At 54.3% G+C, this 15261-nt stretch overlaps 1 protein-coding gene across 2 annotated transcripts; it reads right to left on the bottom strand.

Annotated features, from left to right (window-relative positions):
- Positions 1–2299: 2299 nt before the first annotated feature.
- Trim11 (tripartite motif containing 11) lies at positions 2300–15097 on the bottom strand. 2 transcript variants are annotated; one of them, XM_028857138.2, is made up of 6 exons: positions 13908–15094; positions 10827–10922; positions 9884–10114; positions 5126–5148; positions 4949–5049; positions 2300–3686 (listed from the first exon to the last, which is right to left on the bottom strand). In XM_028857138.2, exons 1-6 carry the CDS (start codon positions 14310–14312, stop codon positions 3139–3141), a joined length of 1404 nt encoding a protein of 467 aa, XP_028712971.1. In that variant the 5' UTR covers positions 14313–15094; the 3' UTR covers positions 2300–3138. The 2 variants fall into 2 exon arrangements, with proteins under 2 accessions (XP_028712971.1, XP_037057534.1); XM_037201639.1 differs by lacking the exon at positions 10827–10922 and having other exon boundaries at positions 13908–15097.
- Positions 15098–15261: the final 164 nt, after the last annotated feature.

The following is a 15261-nucleotide window of genomic DNA, read 5'->3' as shown; positions in this document are numbered from 1 at the left end:
ACAGACAACTGTCCAAAAGAAGTACACAATAAACACATGAAAACATTCAGTATCCTTAGCTACCAGGGAAATGCAAGTCAAAAGTACATTGAGGGGCCAGGTGTGGCGGCTCTTGCAATTTAATCTGAGCATTCTAGAGGCAGAGGCACGTGTATCTGCGTGAGTTCAAGGTCAACCTGGTCCACAAAGCGAAACTTTGCCTCAAACAAAATAGCAGCTCCACTGAAGTTCTTTCTATCCTGCCTCAACCAGAAAGACTGTCAAGGAAACAAAGGCACTGGACAGACGACTGGACAGACGACTTAGTGGCGAAGAGCGCTTGCCGCCCTCGAGGAAAACCTGAGTTGTTTTGTTTTTTAATTCTAAGACTTTAATTCACTTAGGTTGGCTATAATTTTGATGAGAACCTGTGTGACAAGACTTTTACTTAAGTTTGAGGAATACAGAGACGAGTAAAACAGGAAGCAGCTCCCAGGAGTCTCCACGTCGCTCTGGCTTTTATGAGCTCTTTCTCAACCAACATGTCGGTCTTTCAGCGACTCCTCACTTCAGAGTTCACCCACTGCTGGGATAAGGCCCAGCCACTGCTACGTAGAGCTCCCCCACCACATTAATCGATGTCCTTCGGGCTCACTCACTCTGTGGTGTCTACTCCACATGGGGATGTGGGAGTTCCTGGCTGTATGTATACTCCCTGGGCAGGGCCCCTCCCCAGGGACCCATTCCAGTGGCACAACACTAGACTTACCGAACCCGGTTGGCTTTGGTCATGGACTTCATCCTTCCTCAGAACCTGTGTCCAGTTCTTTTCCAAAGCCATGGCTAGGGCTATGAGCACATGTGGGTCTCAACATGGCTTGCCCCACCTGTTGGCCAGGGTTTCCTTGCCCCAGAAATTACAAATGCAGCACACTGTCTACAAGCCACAGCCAGGTGACATACGTGTTGCATTCACCGGTATGACTTCCCCTGCCTGGAACAAGTATGTGGAAGTGTCATAGGGCATCCTCCCCAAAATAGAGCTGGTTACAGGACAGGAGCAAGTCGATGATGAACTATATGAGAAAGTACCCACTACCCCAGGGAACTAAGTCCCTTTGGTGCCAAACATACTCAATCTTGTGGGCTGCAAGAATATATTATAGAGATTCAGCTGTGTATTAAAGCTATACCTAGAAATTTTAAGGCATTTTTTTTTCTAGAGGAAGCCATCTATGATGGAATATTTGGTGTTATTCAGTTTTTAATATTTCAGCTGTCTTCTGCTATGAAATTCTTAAGGGCCCATATAATACTAGGCCATTTGGCAAACAGTTCAGCTTCTCAGACCTGCTGATCTACTAGATAACTAACTCCCCCCACCCCAGAGCCTAGGAGACAGGGAGGCTGCAGATGCATAGCTTTGTGTCTTGTGCAAATGAAGCTCTGACCATCCCCTTCCTTCAGGCTAGGAGCAAGGCAGAGAGACTGAAGGAGGGAGGACAGTAGGGCTTTTTGCATAACTGGGTGCAGTAAGGACTGGAGCGGAATTCCAGAGGCAGGCAGAGAACGTGGCCAGGAAAGAAAGACAAGGCAGTTTGTCTGTAGAGGGTAGACAGCTGCATGACCAGGAGAAGAGAGAAAGGCACAGATTCTGTGGATGGAAAGGCTGATCTCTTGTAGAATTTTCTCAGAGCCAGGAGTGAGGAGCTAGGAAAGGAAGATGCTGGATGAAGGAACAGAGGACGAAGAGGAGGACAAAGGCATAGGAGCTTACTGAAACTATGAGGACAGGGAAAGTGGGCACAGAGAGGAGCTGGATGTGAGGAAGGAGCTGAAGCTGTAAAGTAGAATTTTGCCATAGAGGAATAAAGTAAACAGACAAAGAGCTTGGTGTACTTAGATTCATTTCCCCGCCGATGATAGCACCTCAAAATTCTGAAACTCAACACACGTGTGGAATAAAGACCACACGGAACCTCCAGTTTGCCACGCCTGTGTAGGAAAGCGCTGTCCGTCTTAGGTCTGGTGGTCTTTGAGCCTCATTTATTCAGTGACACCTCCTCAAGGCACATCTGCCTGGCATGTCAGGTTTAATTGTATGTGTGTGAGAGGGCTTTATGCAGCATGTGAGTGCAGATGCCTCAGAAGCCAGATGTGTGATTCCTTGGAGTGGGAGTGTACAAGCAGTTATAAGCTGCCCAACTTGGGAGCTGGAACCAATGGCAGTTCAAACTGCCAAGGGGGTGCGTGCTTTTTAACTACTGAGCCACCTTTCCAGTCAAGGTCCCAGTTATTAACCCACAGGATAAGCAGAGGACACTGTTCCAGATGACAGTTTATTTCAATGTCTTTCTTTCAATAAATAAAAGATAAAACCCCCGGAAGTGTGCTACAGAAGCAGCCATTGCTGGCTCCTGTACACTCGGGACTGTGCAGTTGACTCTGCAAGGCAGGCAACCACAGGCGGTGTGCCAAAGCTAGCCAGACACCAGGGAAGCCCCTCTGAAGGCAAACCAGACACGTCTCGGAACAGAAGGGTACGTTCAAGTGCCATTTCTGAGTCCTGTTTCCGGACCCCGTATGTGCCGAATACAAATGTAGAACAACCATTTAAGATTCAGCCCCCAAACTGTTTCACCTCTGGGGCCAGGCTGCTGCTCTCTAATCCTTCACTGTAGCCACGCCCACATGGTAAGGACTCTGAGCAGCCCTCCCATTTACTGGACCCAATCCTGAGATGCTGGTGGGCTTGGAGCCGACTCCCTACCTAACCTTACCGGGTTTCATTTCAGGGATAGCGTGGTGTGCTTGTTGGCACAGCAGTGTGGACAGGCCTGGATTACTTCTGGAAAGGCCTATCGGCATCACTGGAACCTCGAGTCAGAGGTGCTGGTGGCACATGGGACTTAGTGCTTTGGTGAGGGCTTTTGGCACTAAGTGACATCAGTGGCAGAGAGGATCCCCAACAAGAGGACAGAGCCCAGTCCAGCGTACTCCCACTCACGTTATGTCTCTGAGACTGAGAACTTGGGTTTCCCATGTGTGGTCAGAAAGGCACTATGTGCTTCTCCTAATGCTCACAGGACACCATCTGGCTCCTGGGCCTCTGCATGGTCAGGACAAGGGACCATCAGAGGACCCTCTAGAGGGTCCAGGTCACTGGGGACCAAGGGTGTCCCCAGGTACACCTATCAGCCTGCAGATGGTCATAGGGGTCGGGCTGCTGGACAAAGGTGAGAAGAGAGGCCGGAGTGTACCTGAGAAGGGGGTCTCAGGGAAGATAAACAGCAACGACCCATCAGTGGCACTGTAGAATGAGAGATGACCAGCTTCATAGTCCAGGAAGATCCCCACGCGCTTGGGAGGGTCCCGTAGCGGGGAGAAGGCCCGCTCAGTGGAATTGTAGAAACTCCCCAGGAACACCAGGATCCAGAACCCGTTGCCGGCTGACAGCTCTCCCTTTTCCTTCCTGTTGACATTTTCTTTGCACACGCCAAGCGCCCAGCTGGTGCGGTCCCCGACTTCTACCTCCCAGTAGTGGCGGCCAGAGGTAATGCGCTCCTGGCCCAGCACACAGGGGCCTGGGTCAAAACGCTCTGGGCTGTCAGGCAGGGCCTGCCGCTGGTCACCACGCTGCACACTCCTCCGGTCCTCAGACAAGACCAGCTCTGGGTTGGCAGTGTCTGGATCCAGGGTTATGTCCCCTGTGGAGAGATCGACCACACTCCCAAGTCAGCCCCCATCCACCCTGGCCATCAGCCAAACCCTCCCGGCAGTCCATGCTGCTGTTTGCCAGAGCCGAGGCTTTAGTAACCAACCCCAGTGGAGAACTTTCCTTCCCTGGGAAAAAACACTTAGCCCTATCTTAACTCAGAATATTCTAGAAACCGGTCCTACATCTACTTAGGACGACAAGAGGACATTCTGACTGCGATTTTTGAGAAAGGGTCTCATGTAGCCCAGGATGGGCCTGCTTGCCACATAGCCGAGGGTACCTTGAAGTGTGGGTCCTTCTGCCCCCACCATGTCTTGACCGCTTTCTACAATTGTTCTTTCCTTCAGTCTCCAATGGAAGACTGGGTTTGGACCACAGCGGCGCCCTGGGCCTCCCAGGGAAACAGAGACCTGCTCAGGACCTCCCAGATCAGAGTCCCAGGTGATTTCTGGTCTATCTACCTCTGGCCTGGCATGCCTCCTGCCCCCTGTGCCTTTGGCTAGAACCCAGGGCAGCAGTCCCCCAAGGTTTAGCTACAGAGTCCATCCCTAGCTCCTGAGGATTTCCCAATCCTACGAGTTCCCTTAGATCGCGCCTGAAAGCTGCCAAGTCGGCTCAGGCGGGACCTGCTGATGACGTCAGGGTGGGGCTGGTCACCACAGCCAGCTGCGGGACAGAAGGGTGAGAATTTCGGCCTCGTTCACTGGCTCCGGGGAGTGGAGAGGAGCCGGGGTCATGTTTGCTCACAGTGACCTGGCACACAGTGCCCACAGAACAGAACCTCCCCAAAACTTCTCCAAGGTGGGGCCCAAGGGGACTCTGAGCTGCGGAACTCATCAGCGTGCCAGGAGGGTGGTGTACAGTGAGGGCAGGGAGGCTCAGTGCCCATCCTCCATCCCTGCCCACACATCTCTTCCTTGACTGCAGCTTTTCTAACAGTTAATGCCAAGCAAAGTGCCTCCTGGTTTTGTGAGCCACCCTAGTAAATTATCTAACACCAGGTAGGAGCTGTGAGGGCTCTGGAGGAAGAGCAGGGAGACAGAAGCCCGGGCATCCTCTGGGTCCAGCAAGTGGCACTGAGGGAGGGCAGTCTTATGGGGCTGGGCCTGCTGGACAGCTGCTTGGTTTGGAAAATATCCACGCACGGCAACATGTCCAAGGCAGAGGGAAGTTTCTAGAACTGCTGCTCAAAGCTACTGAATCTAGGTCCCGGGGTTCCTGACAGCTCTGCCCCCAGGGCTGAACACGCACCTCGGAACTTCCGCAGGGTCTCCACCAGCCCTGGGACCCGGCACACGGTCCTCAGCTCCATGGGCACCACCTCTGGAGGCTGCAGCTTCACATCCTGCACCCTACAAGGGACAGCTCAGCTTCATGCTTGGGGCCAGCGACCCGGCCCCACCCATACCCTGCCCAGCTGCCTCATACCTGCACAGGGTGTCCTTAATGTCCTGTAGGAGGGAGAAAGTGTACACTCAGTGCCAAGGCTTGTTACCTCGTCCTGGGTCTCCCCAGATCACTCCAGCCCCATGTGGCAAAGACACACACAAGTGGGGTCAGGTCACAGTCCAGATATAGGGGTGCTCCAGGGGTCTAGAGCCCTGTGGAGATATCTCCTGAAGGGTAAACCAGGTGCAGATCAAGTCCTGCCTTTTCCTCTCACTTACAGCAAACGACAGACCACTGTCTACTCTCCACAGACCCAGTGGACTCCCTGCTACTCTTAGGATAGGACCAGTGTGTGTGTTTGCCCCGTGAATGGGGTGTGCTGTGTAAGGGCCCAGCCCTGTGCCCTCTGCCCCTTCCCCTAATACCGCCTCCAAGGTCCACGGGTGCCCCATCTTGGCCCCATGCCTGTTCATCCCTCTGTGTCTATTTGTCCAAATATAACAGTATTTCATAGTCAGGGGCCAAGCTGTGTCCCTCCCTCCCCAAAACCTTGGAATATAACTGTAGTTCAAGATAACAGACAGTCTGTCAAAAATTACTATCAGATACATGCCTATCGTTACTGATCAGAGAGGCCCCAAATGCCCCCAGAACACAGGCTCACCACTGCTCTTGGCTGCCCACCATACTTAGAAGGTAAGCCTCTATTGGTGAAGACACAACACACTTTGGTCACAGGTCGTAGAGAAATCAAGTTGAGTGGATCTGGAAATTACCCCCCTGATGGCTAGCTTTCACAGGACCAAAGTCATCAACGGACTCACTCAGAGGTAGATCCTGGTGCAATGCCAACCTATGAGGCAAGATGTGCCCACCGCTACAACAGTGGCATGGAGGTTACGGGGTAACCAACTGAGGAAGGAATTCATGTCTAGTAAGGCTGGGGAGACCCCAGGCCCTAGAGGGAAACCTACTACTGTGGATTTGCTAAACAGACATTTGTCAAACTGCCTTCTAAACATTTATGTTAATATCCATAGGTAAGTGCTGCTCTCAGCCTTGGCTAGGTTTCTCTTTGCCGTAGGCGGCAGTCAGTGCAGAGACTCTAAACCAGGCAAAGTGCCGAGGACAAGGGGCTGCTGAGTGCTCAACCCTAAATGAGCCATTTCTATCTGCGTGCACATCCCCATGAAGCTCCGGGGACATCACAGGAGAGCGGGGAGGGAGTGATGTAAGAGCTGGAGGACGGAGAGGAGAGCTGTGCCATGCCGTCTTCCGGACCTGACATGACCACCGGCCTTAGGAACTCACAGCAGCTGTGGTTAGCTGCACAGGATCAAGCCAGCCGGTGAGTCCCGCACGACGGGGGAGGGGCTCATCAGGCTGCCGCCGGGTGGTCCAGCACCAGCACCAGCACTTACAGAAAACACAAATGGACTCGGATCATTTAAACAAAAGAGGGTGAGAGAAAGAGAAGGCACGAGGTGGGAAAAGCACGTGTTGGGGGTGTCAGAGGAAACGTGGGGGGTAGTGGGAGTGGACACGCTCACGATCTGGGGCATAGGTGTATGAAACTTGGAGAATCAGTAACATTTCTTTAAAAAAAAAATAGCAGAGCCAGGCGGTGATGGTGCACGCCTTTAATCCCAGCACTTGGAGGTAGAGGCAGGTGGATCTCTGTGAGTTCGAGGCCAGCCTGGTCTACAGAGTGAGTTTCAGGACAGCCAGGGCTACAAAAATCACTATTAAAGTTCTTCTTGTAAAGTACTCCTCACATTCATTTTCCCTTGGATACAAAGACGTTGTGGGGTGGGCCACTTATTCCCTGCTGCAGCCCCAACTACGCTGACGTCACCACAGCACCCCACACAGTCTCCCGACTGCTATGCAAAGATGGCAACAGACCCCCATTGCTCCTGAAGGTGCGGCCTCAGCAAGAACAGCCTTGTAACAGATTTCTGACTCCAGGGACTCTAGGTGGCACCCTGTGTTCCCCTGGTGGCCCAGTGGGCGGTGGTGACTGGTGCGATGGATACAAAACGTCGTCTCTGGCTATAAAACAGCCCGCGGCTCACACGGTATGTGGGTTCAGAGGCACCCTCCTGCCCACTTCCCTGGTGGTCCACCAGGTCCCACGAGAGGCTCCTTCCTAGTGCTCTCTTCGCTAACTGTAGCGGCCCAGGCTGAGCTGGGAACACTAAAGAAGCAACAGAGTCAGTCGGTAGACGCTGCCCAGTCAGCCAGCTGAGTGCGAAGCGGCAGCCGAGTGGTCAGAGGAGGAAGAAGGTGGTTATAGAGGCAGAGGGACAGAGCCATGGCAGTCAGCCTCGGTCCCAAAACAAATGGTGTCACCTGCCCAAGCTGCCAGCTTGCTGTTGGACATTTGGCCCCCAGCCTCGGGCATTTCATAGCAACAAAATAAACTAACCCGCCCCAGCATACAGCAAAGGCTTTCCTGTGAAGCTTGATGGAAGGGGGGGGGGGAGGAGCAGGTGGGAAGCAGGCAGCAGTGGGATAAAGTGGGGGAAGGATGGGGAGGGGCCCAGCGGCAGCTAGGCCGCCTGGTGGCGCGAAATATGAGTGGATGGCCGAGACCACCACATACAAAAACAAATCCAAATCTGGTGTTCACACAGACCCCTGCACCCCCATTTCCAAGTCACCCTGTTTTCCTAAAACCTTCCAGCATTTTGTTTTCTTAGAGCCTAGGAAGATGACTTGGCTAACAACCTGTACCCTATCACGTTTGATGCGGCACAAGACAGGTTTGACTTTCCATGTTTCCTGTCTGTACCAGTGAGTCTCACTGGTTGCTCACATGAGTGTGAGCACCTCACAGTGGGTACACCACCAAAAAAAACCCCAATGGGGCCCTTTCACTAGCAACATATAGCAATATATATTTATCTTCAAGGAGGGGCATGAGATTTGAATGGAACACACACACACACACACACACACACACACACACACACACACACACCAGGTGAGAAGCATACCAGTGCATTTAATCTGCTTTACTGACATAGACCTCTGTCTCCATTCCTCTCTGTTCTAGCCCTCCCTCTGAGAGCTCACAGAGACATTTCTATTTGGCAGGCTCTAACCATCTGATAGCTTGGTAAAGGTCAAAATCCCCAGGTGTCTCGTCCCAGTGAGCCACCTCCTACTACGTCCCCAGCCCCTGGGCCCCAGAGGGAACACACGGCCTCTGTCCTACATGGAAGGCAGACAGCCAGTCTTAGACCCCATATCTACACACCAGGTAGATGGCATTGGGGTTTGGGGTGGCACAAAGCATAGCCAAGCCCCTAAGGAAGGGCAACAGTGGACCCCACAGCCTGTATCCAGCAGTCACCTCCTGAATCTCATCAATGCCCACTGGACAAATGGGGAGACAGAGGCCCCGAGCCTGTTGAAGGGTCCTAGAACTGACTGCCACACTTTTCATGGTCACCTAGACTGCCCTGAGGCAGAGGACAGGGGGACCTGAGTGTTCTGGTTTGGGGGAAATGAATAGGAGCTGAGATTCAGGGAAGAACAGGACTGGAGCATACATTCTGGGGATAACTCTTGAAGAAGAAGGAGGAGGAGGAGGAGGAGGAGGAGGAGGAGGAGAAGGAGAGAAGTGCGAAGGGACCCGCTACAGTTGAAATGTCTCCATCAAGACACACATCAACATTTAATCCCTACCATGAGGTCTTTTGAGGACTTTTCTGGAGTAATTGTCCTGAGGGTTCCAAGAGCCCCTATCAGAAGCTGTTGCTGACCCAACTCCCCAGTCTCACATTGCTATACAGAAAATGATGGTAACCCTCCCCCCCAAAGATAACAACATCCGGGAGTGACTTAGGGTGTAGGGAGTAGAGATCACAAGCTGAAAGGGCTGGGGCGGGTGTCCTACTGAGAGCTCTCAGGGGTCCAGGAACAAGAATGAGTCATCAGTGAGGGAAGAAAGCATCCCTCCCCGCAAAGCACACAGGCCGGTCCACACCCACTCTGCTGTGTCCATAGAGAACAGCAACTGTGGTCAGCCAGCCTGAGAAAATGGGACGTTGAATGCTGGGACTTCCCCCGAGGTCTGCCTCGCTGTATGCCCTCATTTTGCACCTGTATACTCAACAACTGTGGACTGGAAGTAAAACCACATCTGGGCTGAACACATGACGTTTGCCCTTCTCGTGATCCCTTAACTATAGAGCGGCAGCTGTTTAACAGATGTGCAGAATCTTCAGAACCTCAGGTCAGCCAGCAGTGACTGAAGGCAGGCAGAGGAAGTGTGAGCTGATGCGCGAACACTGCGCACTTTCGTTCAAGGAACTGGCGCACCCCCACTGGGAGCCGGGAGGTGGGGGGGAGGGAGTCGGGGTGGCAGAATACTGGGACCCCACACCCATCTTAGCTGCTGTGGTATTTACAGGAGAGATGGGCAGGCCAGGCTCTCTGCAGACTTGAGTCTGTTATGGACAAGCTCTGCCAACACTTTCTTATTCTGAATCCTTTTGCCAGGTGCCCCCTCCCCGCTCCCCGCTGCGCCCCCCCCCCAGAGCATAGCCTGACACATAGGTAGCAACATGGCCTGCATGTGGTCAAGTGGTGGATGCAGAAGGCATGCAAGTGGCTGGGACCTGGGGCTGTACTGCATGCCCTGTGGCAACCCCGCAATGGGAAGATGCAGACCCTGTGTGTCCGGGGAAGGAAGTAGGGTGCTGAGCCGTGGGGTGAGGGGTGCACACCTGATGTTCCCCCTGGGGAGTACCGCGGACCCCCCCAGGACGCCCCACCCGGCCCACTCACCTGCAACAACCCCAGCGCTGGCAGCTGGCAGCGGTTCTCAAGCTCTGAGATGAGGGCTCCCAGCTGCGCGCTTTGCTGGCCAAGCCTCGTGGCGCCTTCGCGCAGCCGCGGCAGCACCTCCAGCTCCTCTTCCTCCAGCTTCTGCAGCAGCTGTTGCTCCTCCTCTGCCAACAGGCGGCGCAGTCGCTCAAACTCGCCCAGCACATTCTGCCGCTGGCTCTCCACCATCTTCTGTAGGGGGCGTAAGAAAAGACAGCTGAGGGCGAGACCTGAGGCTAGACCGGGGCTGACCATTTGGGGATAGCCCACACCCCAAATCTACCACCCTAGGCTGATCAGACACAGAATATACTACCAGGAGGAGCCGCCTAGACTTCCAGAGCGATCCACTCTGTCACCCATGGCTGCCCAGATACGGTAACTGACAACCCTGGGCTATTCGCAACCCAAACCCGCCCCCTTGAGCCATCAGACCTCACATCGACCACCTGTGGCTACCCAGACCCATTCCTGGGACCAGCTGCACCCAACATCTGCCACACAGGCCCCAAGCCCATCCCCAGATGTCAGCCAGACAAATCTGCCACCGCAAAGCTTAACAGACCAAATCTACCCCTACCCCAATGCCAAATACCTCCCTAACCCCTAGATCCACTACTGGAGACCTCCCCATAACCTGGGCCTGCTCCTGACGTCCATCCAAATCCATCCTTGAGACCCCTCATGTCTCCTCCCTCTATGGCCCTGAACTCAAGCATGCCAGGACCCCAGGTACTTAGCGCAGAGCAGAAGGACAGACCCCAAATTTGGCATCCTCTATTACACACACACACACACACACACACACACACACATTCTGGGCTGACCACAGGGTATTTCAGGCTAGTCTGGCATCCAGCTGCTGACTTGATGCTCCCGCCTTCACCCCAGACCCGGCACCTGCCTGCCACAAGGCACAGGTCTCCTCAGCCTGGGCTTGGAACAGCGTCGCATCCTCCATTTGTTTCCGCAGGTGCTCCAGTGACTTCTCCAGCCTCCCCTGGTGGGACGGAGACCAGGCGGTGCCATGAGAATCCCAATCGGCATCGGGCCCTACAGGTAGGGCCCAGACACAGAAATCTGCCTTTCCCCTTCTGACCTGCTCTGCCAACCTCTTCCCCATTGGGCCAAATGAAATCTGTCCAGATGATGGTAGGATACAATGCTCCCCCTCTGGCAGGTATCCTTCTGATTCGGCAGTAACCCCTCTAGTGACCAAGGCTACTCCTCCCCAAATTCACCAAATGTCACAGTCAAGGTTTTTCTCCTTATTTTCAGTGCCAGCCCTGTGTCCCTAACCAGCCCTGCTCACCTCTGCAGAGCAGATAGTGTGTTCCCTGCTTGGTGGGCACAGCCAGGCTCCCTCACCAGGCCGCACCCACCAAGCTGGCACTGAAGACTGAGCTTTCCCCCCTCGAAGCCACTGTGCCCTCCTCTTCCTTCCACCTGTGGTCACAAGGGGTCACAGCAAGTCAGAGGCTAAGGCTTGAGTGTCCCCAACAACTCCTCAGTCGAACACCCGACCACCTAGGTGATGGGCTAGACTTTTGGAAGGTGATTGGGATATGCGAGTAAGGCCCTCCGGATAGGATCTGAGAGTTCCTGCTTCTTCCGGGTGAGAATATGGCAAGAACGGGGCCACTTGTGAGCCGGGAGGCAGCCCTGACTAGACATGCCTTGACCCTGGACAGCCGCCAGGGCTGTGAGCCATAGCTGTACCATAGAATGCACCACAGGAGTTCAAATTAGATGTAGCTTTTTTCCCCAGTCCCTCATCGCTGGCTCTATTTTCCTAGGCTGGACCTGATGCAGCTTCCATTTCCACTTTCTTGCAGTTTTGTGTACCACAGAACGGCAAGCATTCCTATAAACAGGCCAGCTGGGTGGCTTGTGTTCGTCTCCAATGGCGTCTGTTTATATCAATCTAAACCTTATCAACTCCAGGCCTGGGCACAGTGCTGGGGGAAATCCTGAAGTCAGTCAGAGAGGAGAGATGGAACCTAGCTGCCAGCTGGGCTCAGTCCTCATCAGGGCTATGGTAGAAGCCACAGGCCTATCCCAGATGCTGCCTACCCTCTCCTGAAAATTCAGGCCCGTCTTGTCACTTGGCCCCATCATCATGTACCCGTCCAGCTTGTGTTCCAAGCTCTGCCCGCGTCTTCCAGTGTTTTCTCCTGGAACCCTGGGCCTCACGCATGCTAAGTTAGTGCCTTACCACTGAGGTACAACTAGCCCTCTTTTTCTCCTGTAACATGGTCTTACTAAGTTATCTGCGCTGGGCTTGAACTTTGAACTCTGTAACCCAGGTAGGTCCTGAACTTTTGATTTCCCTGCCTCAGCCTCCTGAGTAGCTGGAAAGACAGCTATGAGCCACTATACCCGGCCACTTTTTCGTTTAAAAAAAAATTCCTTTGTTATTTTGATTATGTGTCTGTCTGCAAGCAGGCTGTGCATTTCAGTGTGCATGCCTGTAGAGGCCAGACAAGTCAGCTCCCCTTAGAGCTGGGGTTACAGGCAGCCACGATCTGTCAAGTATGAGTGCTGGGAACTTGAGCAATTTGGAACAGCAGTTAGCTACTTGAGACGCCTCTCCAGCCCCCATGTCCCCATTTTCAATGCTAAGGTCAGGGGCAGCACTTTAAACAGGGTAAACTTGTGAAACAGCACTATGTGTATACTTTGGCAAAAGCTTCAAGTTCTGGTTGCACACAGACCTATCACTGGTTAGGTCATGATGCAGGCGTCCTACCTTGGGTGTGGTGAGAATTGCGTCAAACCCAGAGGGCCCTGGGGCAGGCCTGGGTTCTCCCCTCAACTCCCAGTTCCTGCCTCTGGGAACCCTCCTCCCAGCTCTCTGGTTTTACTGGAGAACTGGAGGCTCCTCTCTGGGTACTAGTCACTCATGGCCCCAGGGCCAGAGCCAGAGCGTGAACTTGTCACCTGAGCCATGGAGGCCAGCATGGCCCAGGGAACCCCCATCCCAAGCTCCAGTGAGTGGAGGAATGGCACATTGCGTACCCACTGGTGACAGGTAAAAGCCATCTGCTGATTTCCTGGTGTCACCTGATAAAGCCAAGCTGTGTCCCCACACCCAAACCTGCCCGGGTGCTGTGAGGTTTATGTGGAGGTGAGGGTGACTGAACAGACACGGATACACAGGCGGGCAGAAGGCAGAGAGCATCGATTCTGCAGGAGAGAGACACTCCCTCTGTCCTTAGCCTCCTAATTCCTAGACAGGTCCGTAACTGCTGAGACCTGGAAGTCCAGGTCTCCTTCTGGTAACTCTACACCGTTTGGAGAAAAGCCCCAGGGTAACTGCTTCTCTGATTTTTCTTTTTCCTTGTGTGAAGCCCTAGGCAGGAGAAATTTCAAGTGTTACTTTAGCTGTAATTGTTAAGTTCGGATAATGAACCTGACAAGGAAGAGGCCAAGGTTTTTCTTCTTTTGTAATAGAACAGCTTTAGTGCTGCCCCGCCAGGATTTATCATGTCACTTCTGGAGAGATGTGGGTCCCTTTCAGCACCACCAAGGGGCTTGCGGTAGCAGGAAGGAAAGCCCGCTGGACCAATGAATCCGGTAAGGACCAAGCAAAACGAAAAACCACAGGGATATCTCTGTCTATAAGCTCCTCCAAACCCCTGTGCTGAAATCCAAAGCAAAGGAAACTTGGTGCCTGATTTATTCTGGTTACCGGAGTTCATGCTGGGATGGTAACACACCGGCCAAGTTATCAACTCTGACGTCGGCCAAACTGTTAAATCTCACAGTGGCCCCTTCAGTTCTCCCCGCCCAGTCAGGACTGACTACCAACACCCAGTTTTTCAAGAATGCCGGTGCATCTCATCCTGGAATAAGACAGGCTACATCCGGACCCCGTCACGGGATCAGGTCAACTGTAACTCACACTCCCTCACCCACGGAAGGACACAGTGCCAGGACATCCCTTCGCTCCAGACACGGACCGGTTGCACTGGGCGGAACGCACCTTGAGGTCTTCGGCCGCATCCTGCAGCGGCCGTACGCGGTGAGCCCAGTGCTCCGAGCGCTCGCAGGTGGGACACAGAAGGCAGAGGTCGTCGCCGCAGAAGGTGGCCAGCGGCTCGCGGTGCACCGCGCACACGCCCTGCGGGACGGGCGACGGCGGGTGCAGGCGCCGGGCCATTTCTGCCATTTTGGCGAGCGGTCGGTTGGGTCGCAGGTTCCTCTGCGCCGACAGCTCGCGGCACTCGGGGCACGCGTACGGGCCCTCGGGCTGGCCCCAGCAACGTCGGATGCACTCGCGGCAGAAGTTGTGACCGCAGTCGGTCATCACCGGGTCGGTGAAGTAATCGAGGCAGATGGCACAGGTGGCCTCCTCCTGGAGGTTGGTGGACAAGTCTGGGGCGGCCATGGTGCGGGCGGCAGCGCCTTGGATCAGGCTCTTCGCGGCGCGCGGGGACCGGGCTACTACTCCGCGGCGGGGGCGTAGTGGGCACGGGCCGGGACCAGATGGCCAGACTCCCGGCCTCCCGTGTAGTGGGTACGCCCGGTACCAGGCTGGCAGACTTCCGCCGGAAGAGGAACAGCGGCGGAAGCAGGAAACTGGCTATTATTATGTTTTTGGAACCCGCTTTTGTCGTGGATTGGCCGCTGCTTGTCACACGGCCTGGGGGTGAGACCGAATTAGAGTGCATTCATTACAGCGCTCATTCGCGGTGACAGGTCTCCGCAGGTGGTGTCCCCGCTCCACCAGGCCCCGCGGGCTGCAAACTGTGGCCGCAGGTCCAGAAAGGGACGATGAGGAGTACTGAGGCACAGGATGACCTTGAGTGCATGGAAACACCCAAGGGGTGGGCAATGAAGTTGGCCGTGTCCCGGTGCCCACAGCACCCCTGGACAGTTGTCGCTAAGACACCTCCAACGCCACCCTCATGCCTGGGGGGGCAGACCTGGGTGATCCGGGATGGGAGATGAGACGCGGTGTCACGCCGCGGGTCCAGAAGGCTCCCAGTGGAAACCGCTTCGGAAATGGGCCCTTGCAGTGTCCCGGGGTGCTACTCACTTGTAACAGGAATGGAGAGTGAGGGGTTTTTCGGGTTGGAAGTGTTAGGAACCGGTACGTGGAGGAAGAGGAGAGGCGCCCTCCCTAATTATCTTAAGGGGGACGGGGTGAGGCTCCACTTTCTCTGTGAAGGACCGGATGGCCCAAGGGCACTAGGAACCAAGATACTAGCAAGCTTTGGGGGCGGGACAAAGCTAACAAAAACGGAAGACCAACTTGCCCGGTGAGCAGGTATATATTTAGAAATACATAGTTCACTCGGAAATGTCGGGACTCTTTCCAAAGTTACCCCTATTTA

Source organism: Peromyscus leucopus, chromosome 8b, assembly GCF_004664715.2.
Source record: "Peromyscus leucopus breed LL Stock chromosome 8b, UCI_PerLeu_2.1, whole genome shotgun sequence".
NCBI classification, from domain to species: domain Eukaryota; kingdom Metazoa; phylum Chordata; class Mammalia; order Rodentia; family Cricetidae; genus Peromyscus; species Peromyscus leucopus.
Note: the sequence above shows the minus strand (reverse complement) of the source record. Positions and strands in the feature narration are given on the sequence as shown.

Excerpts from the sequence above, each read along its gene's own strand:
- Trim11 (XM_028857138.2), bottom strand. The coding sequence starts at position 14,312 with ATGGCCGCCCCAGACTTGTCCACCAACCTCCAGGAGGAGGCCACCTGT. Across the intron at positions 5,149-9,883 it reads CAGCGCTGGGGTTGTTGCAG|GACATTAAGGACACCCTGTG; the intron begins GTGAGTGGGCCG and ends TCCCTCCTACAG. Across the intron at positions 5,050-5,125 it reads ATTAAGGACACCCTGTGCAG|GGTGCAGGATGTGAAGCTGC; the intron begins GTATGAGGCAGC and ends TGTCCCTTGTAG.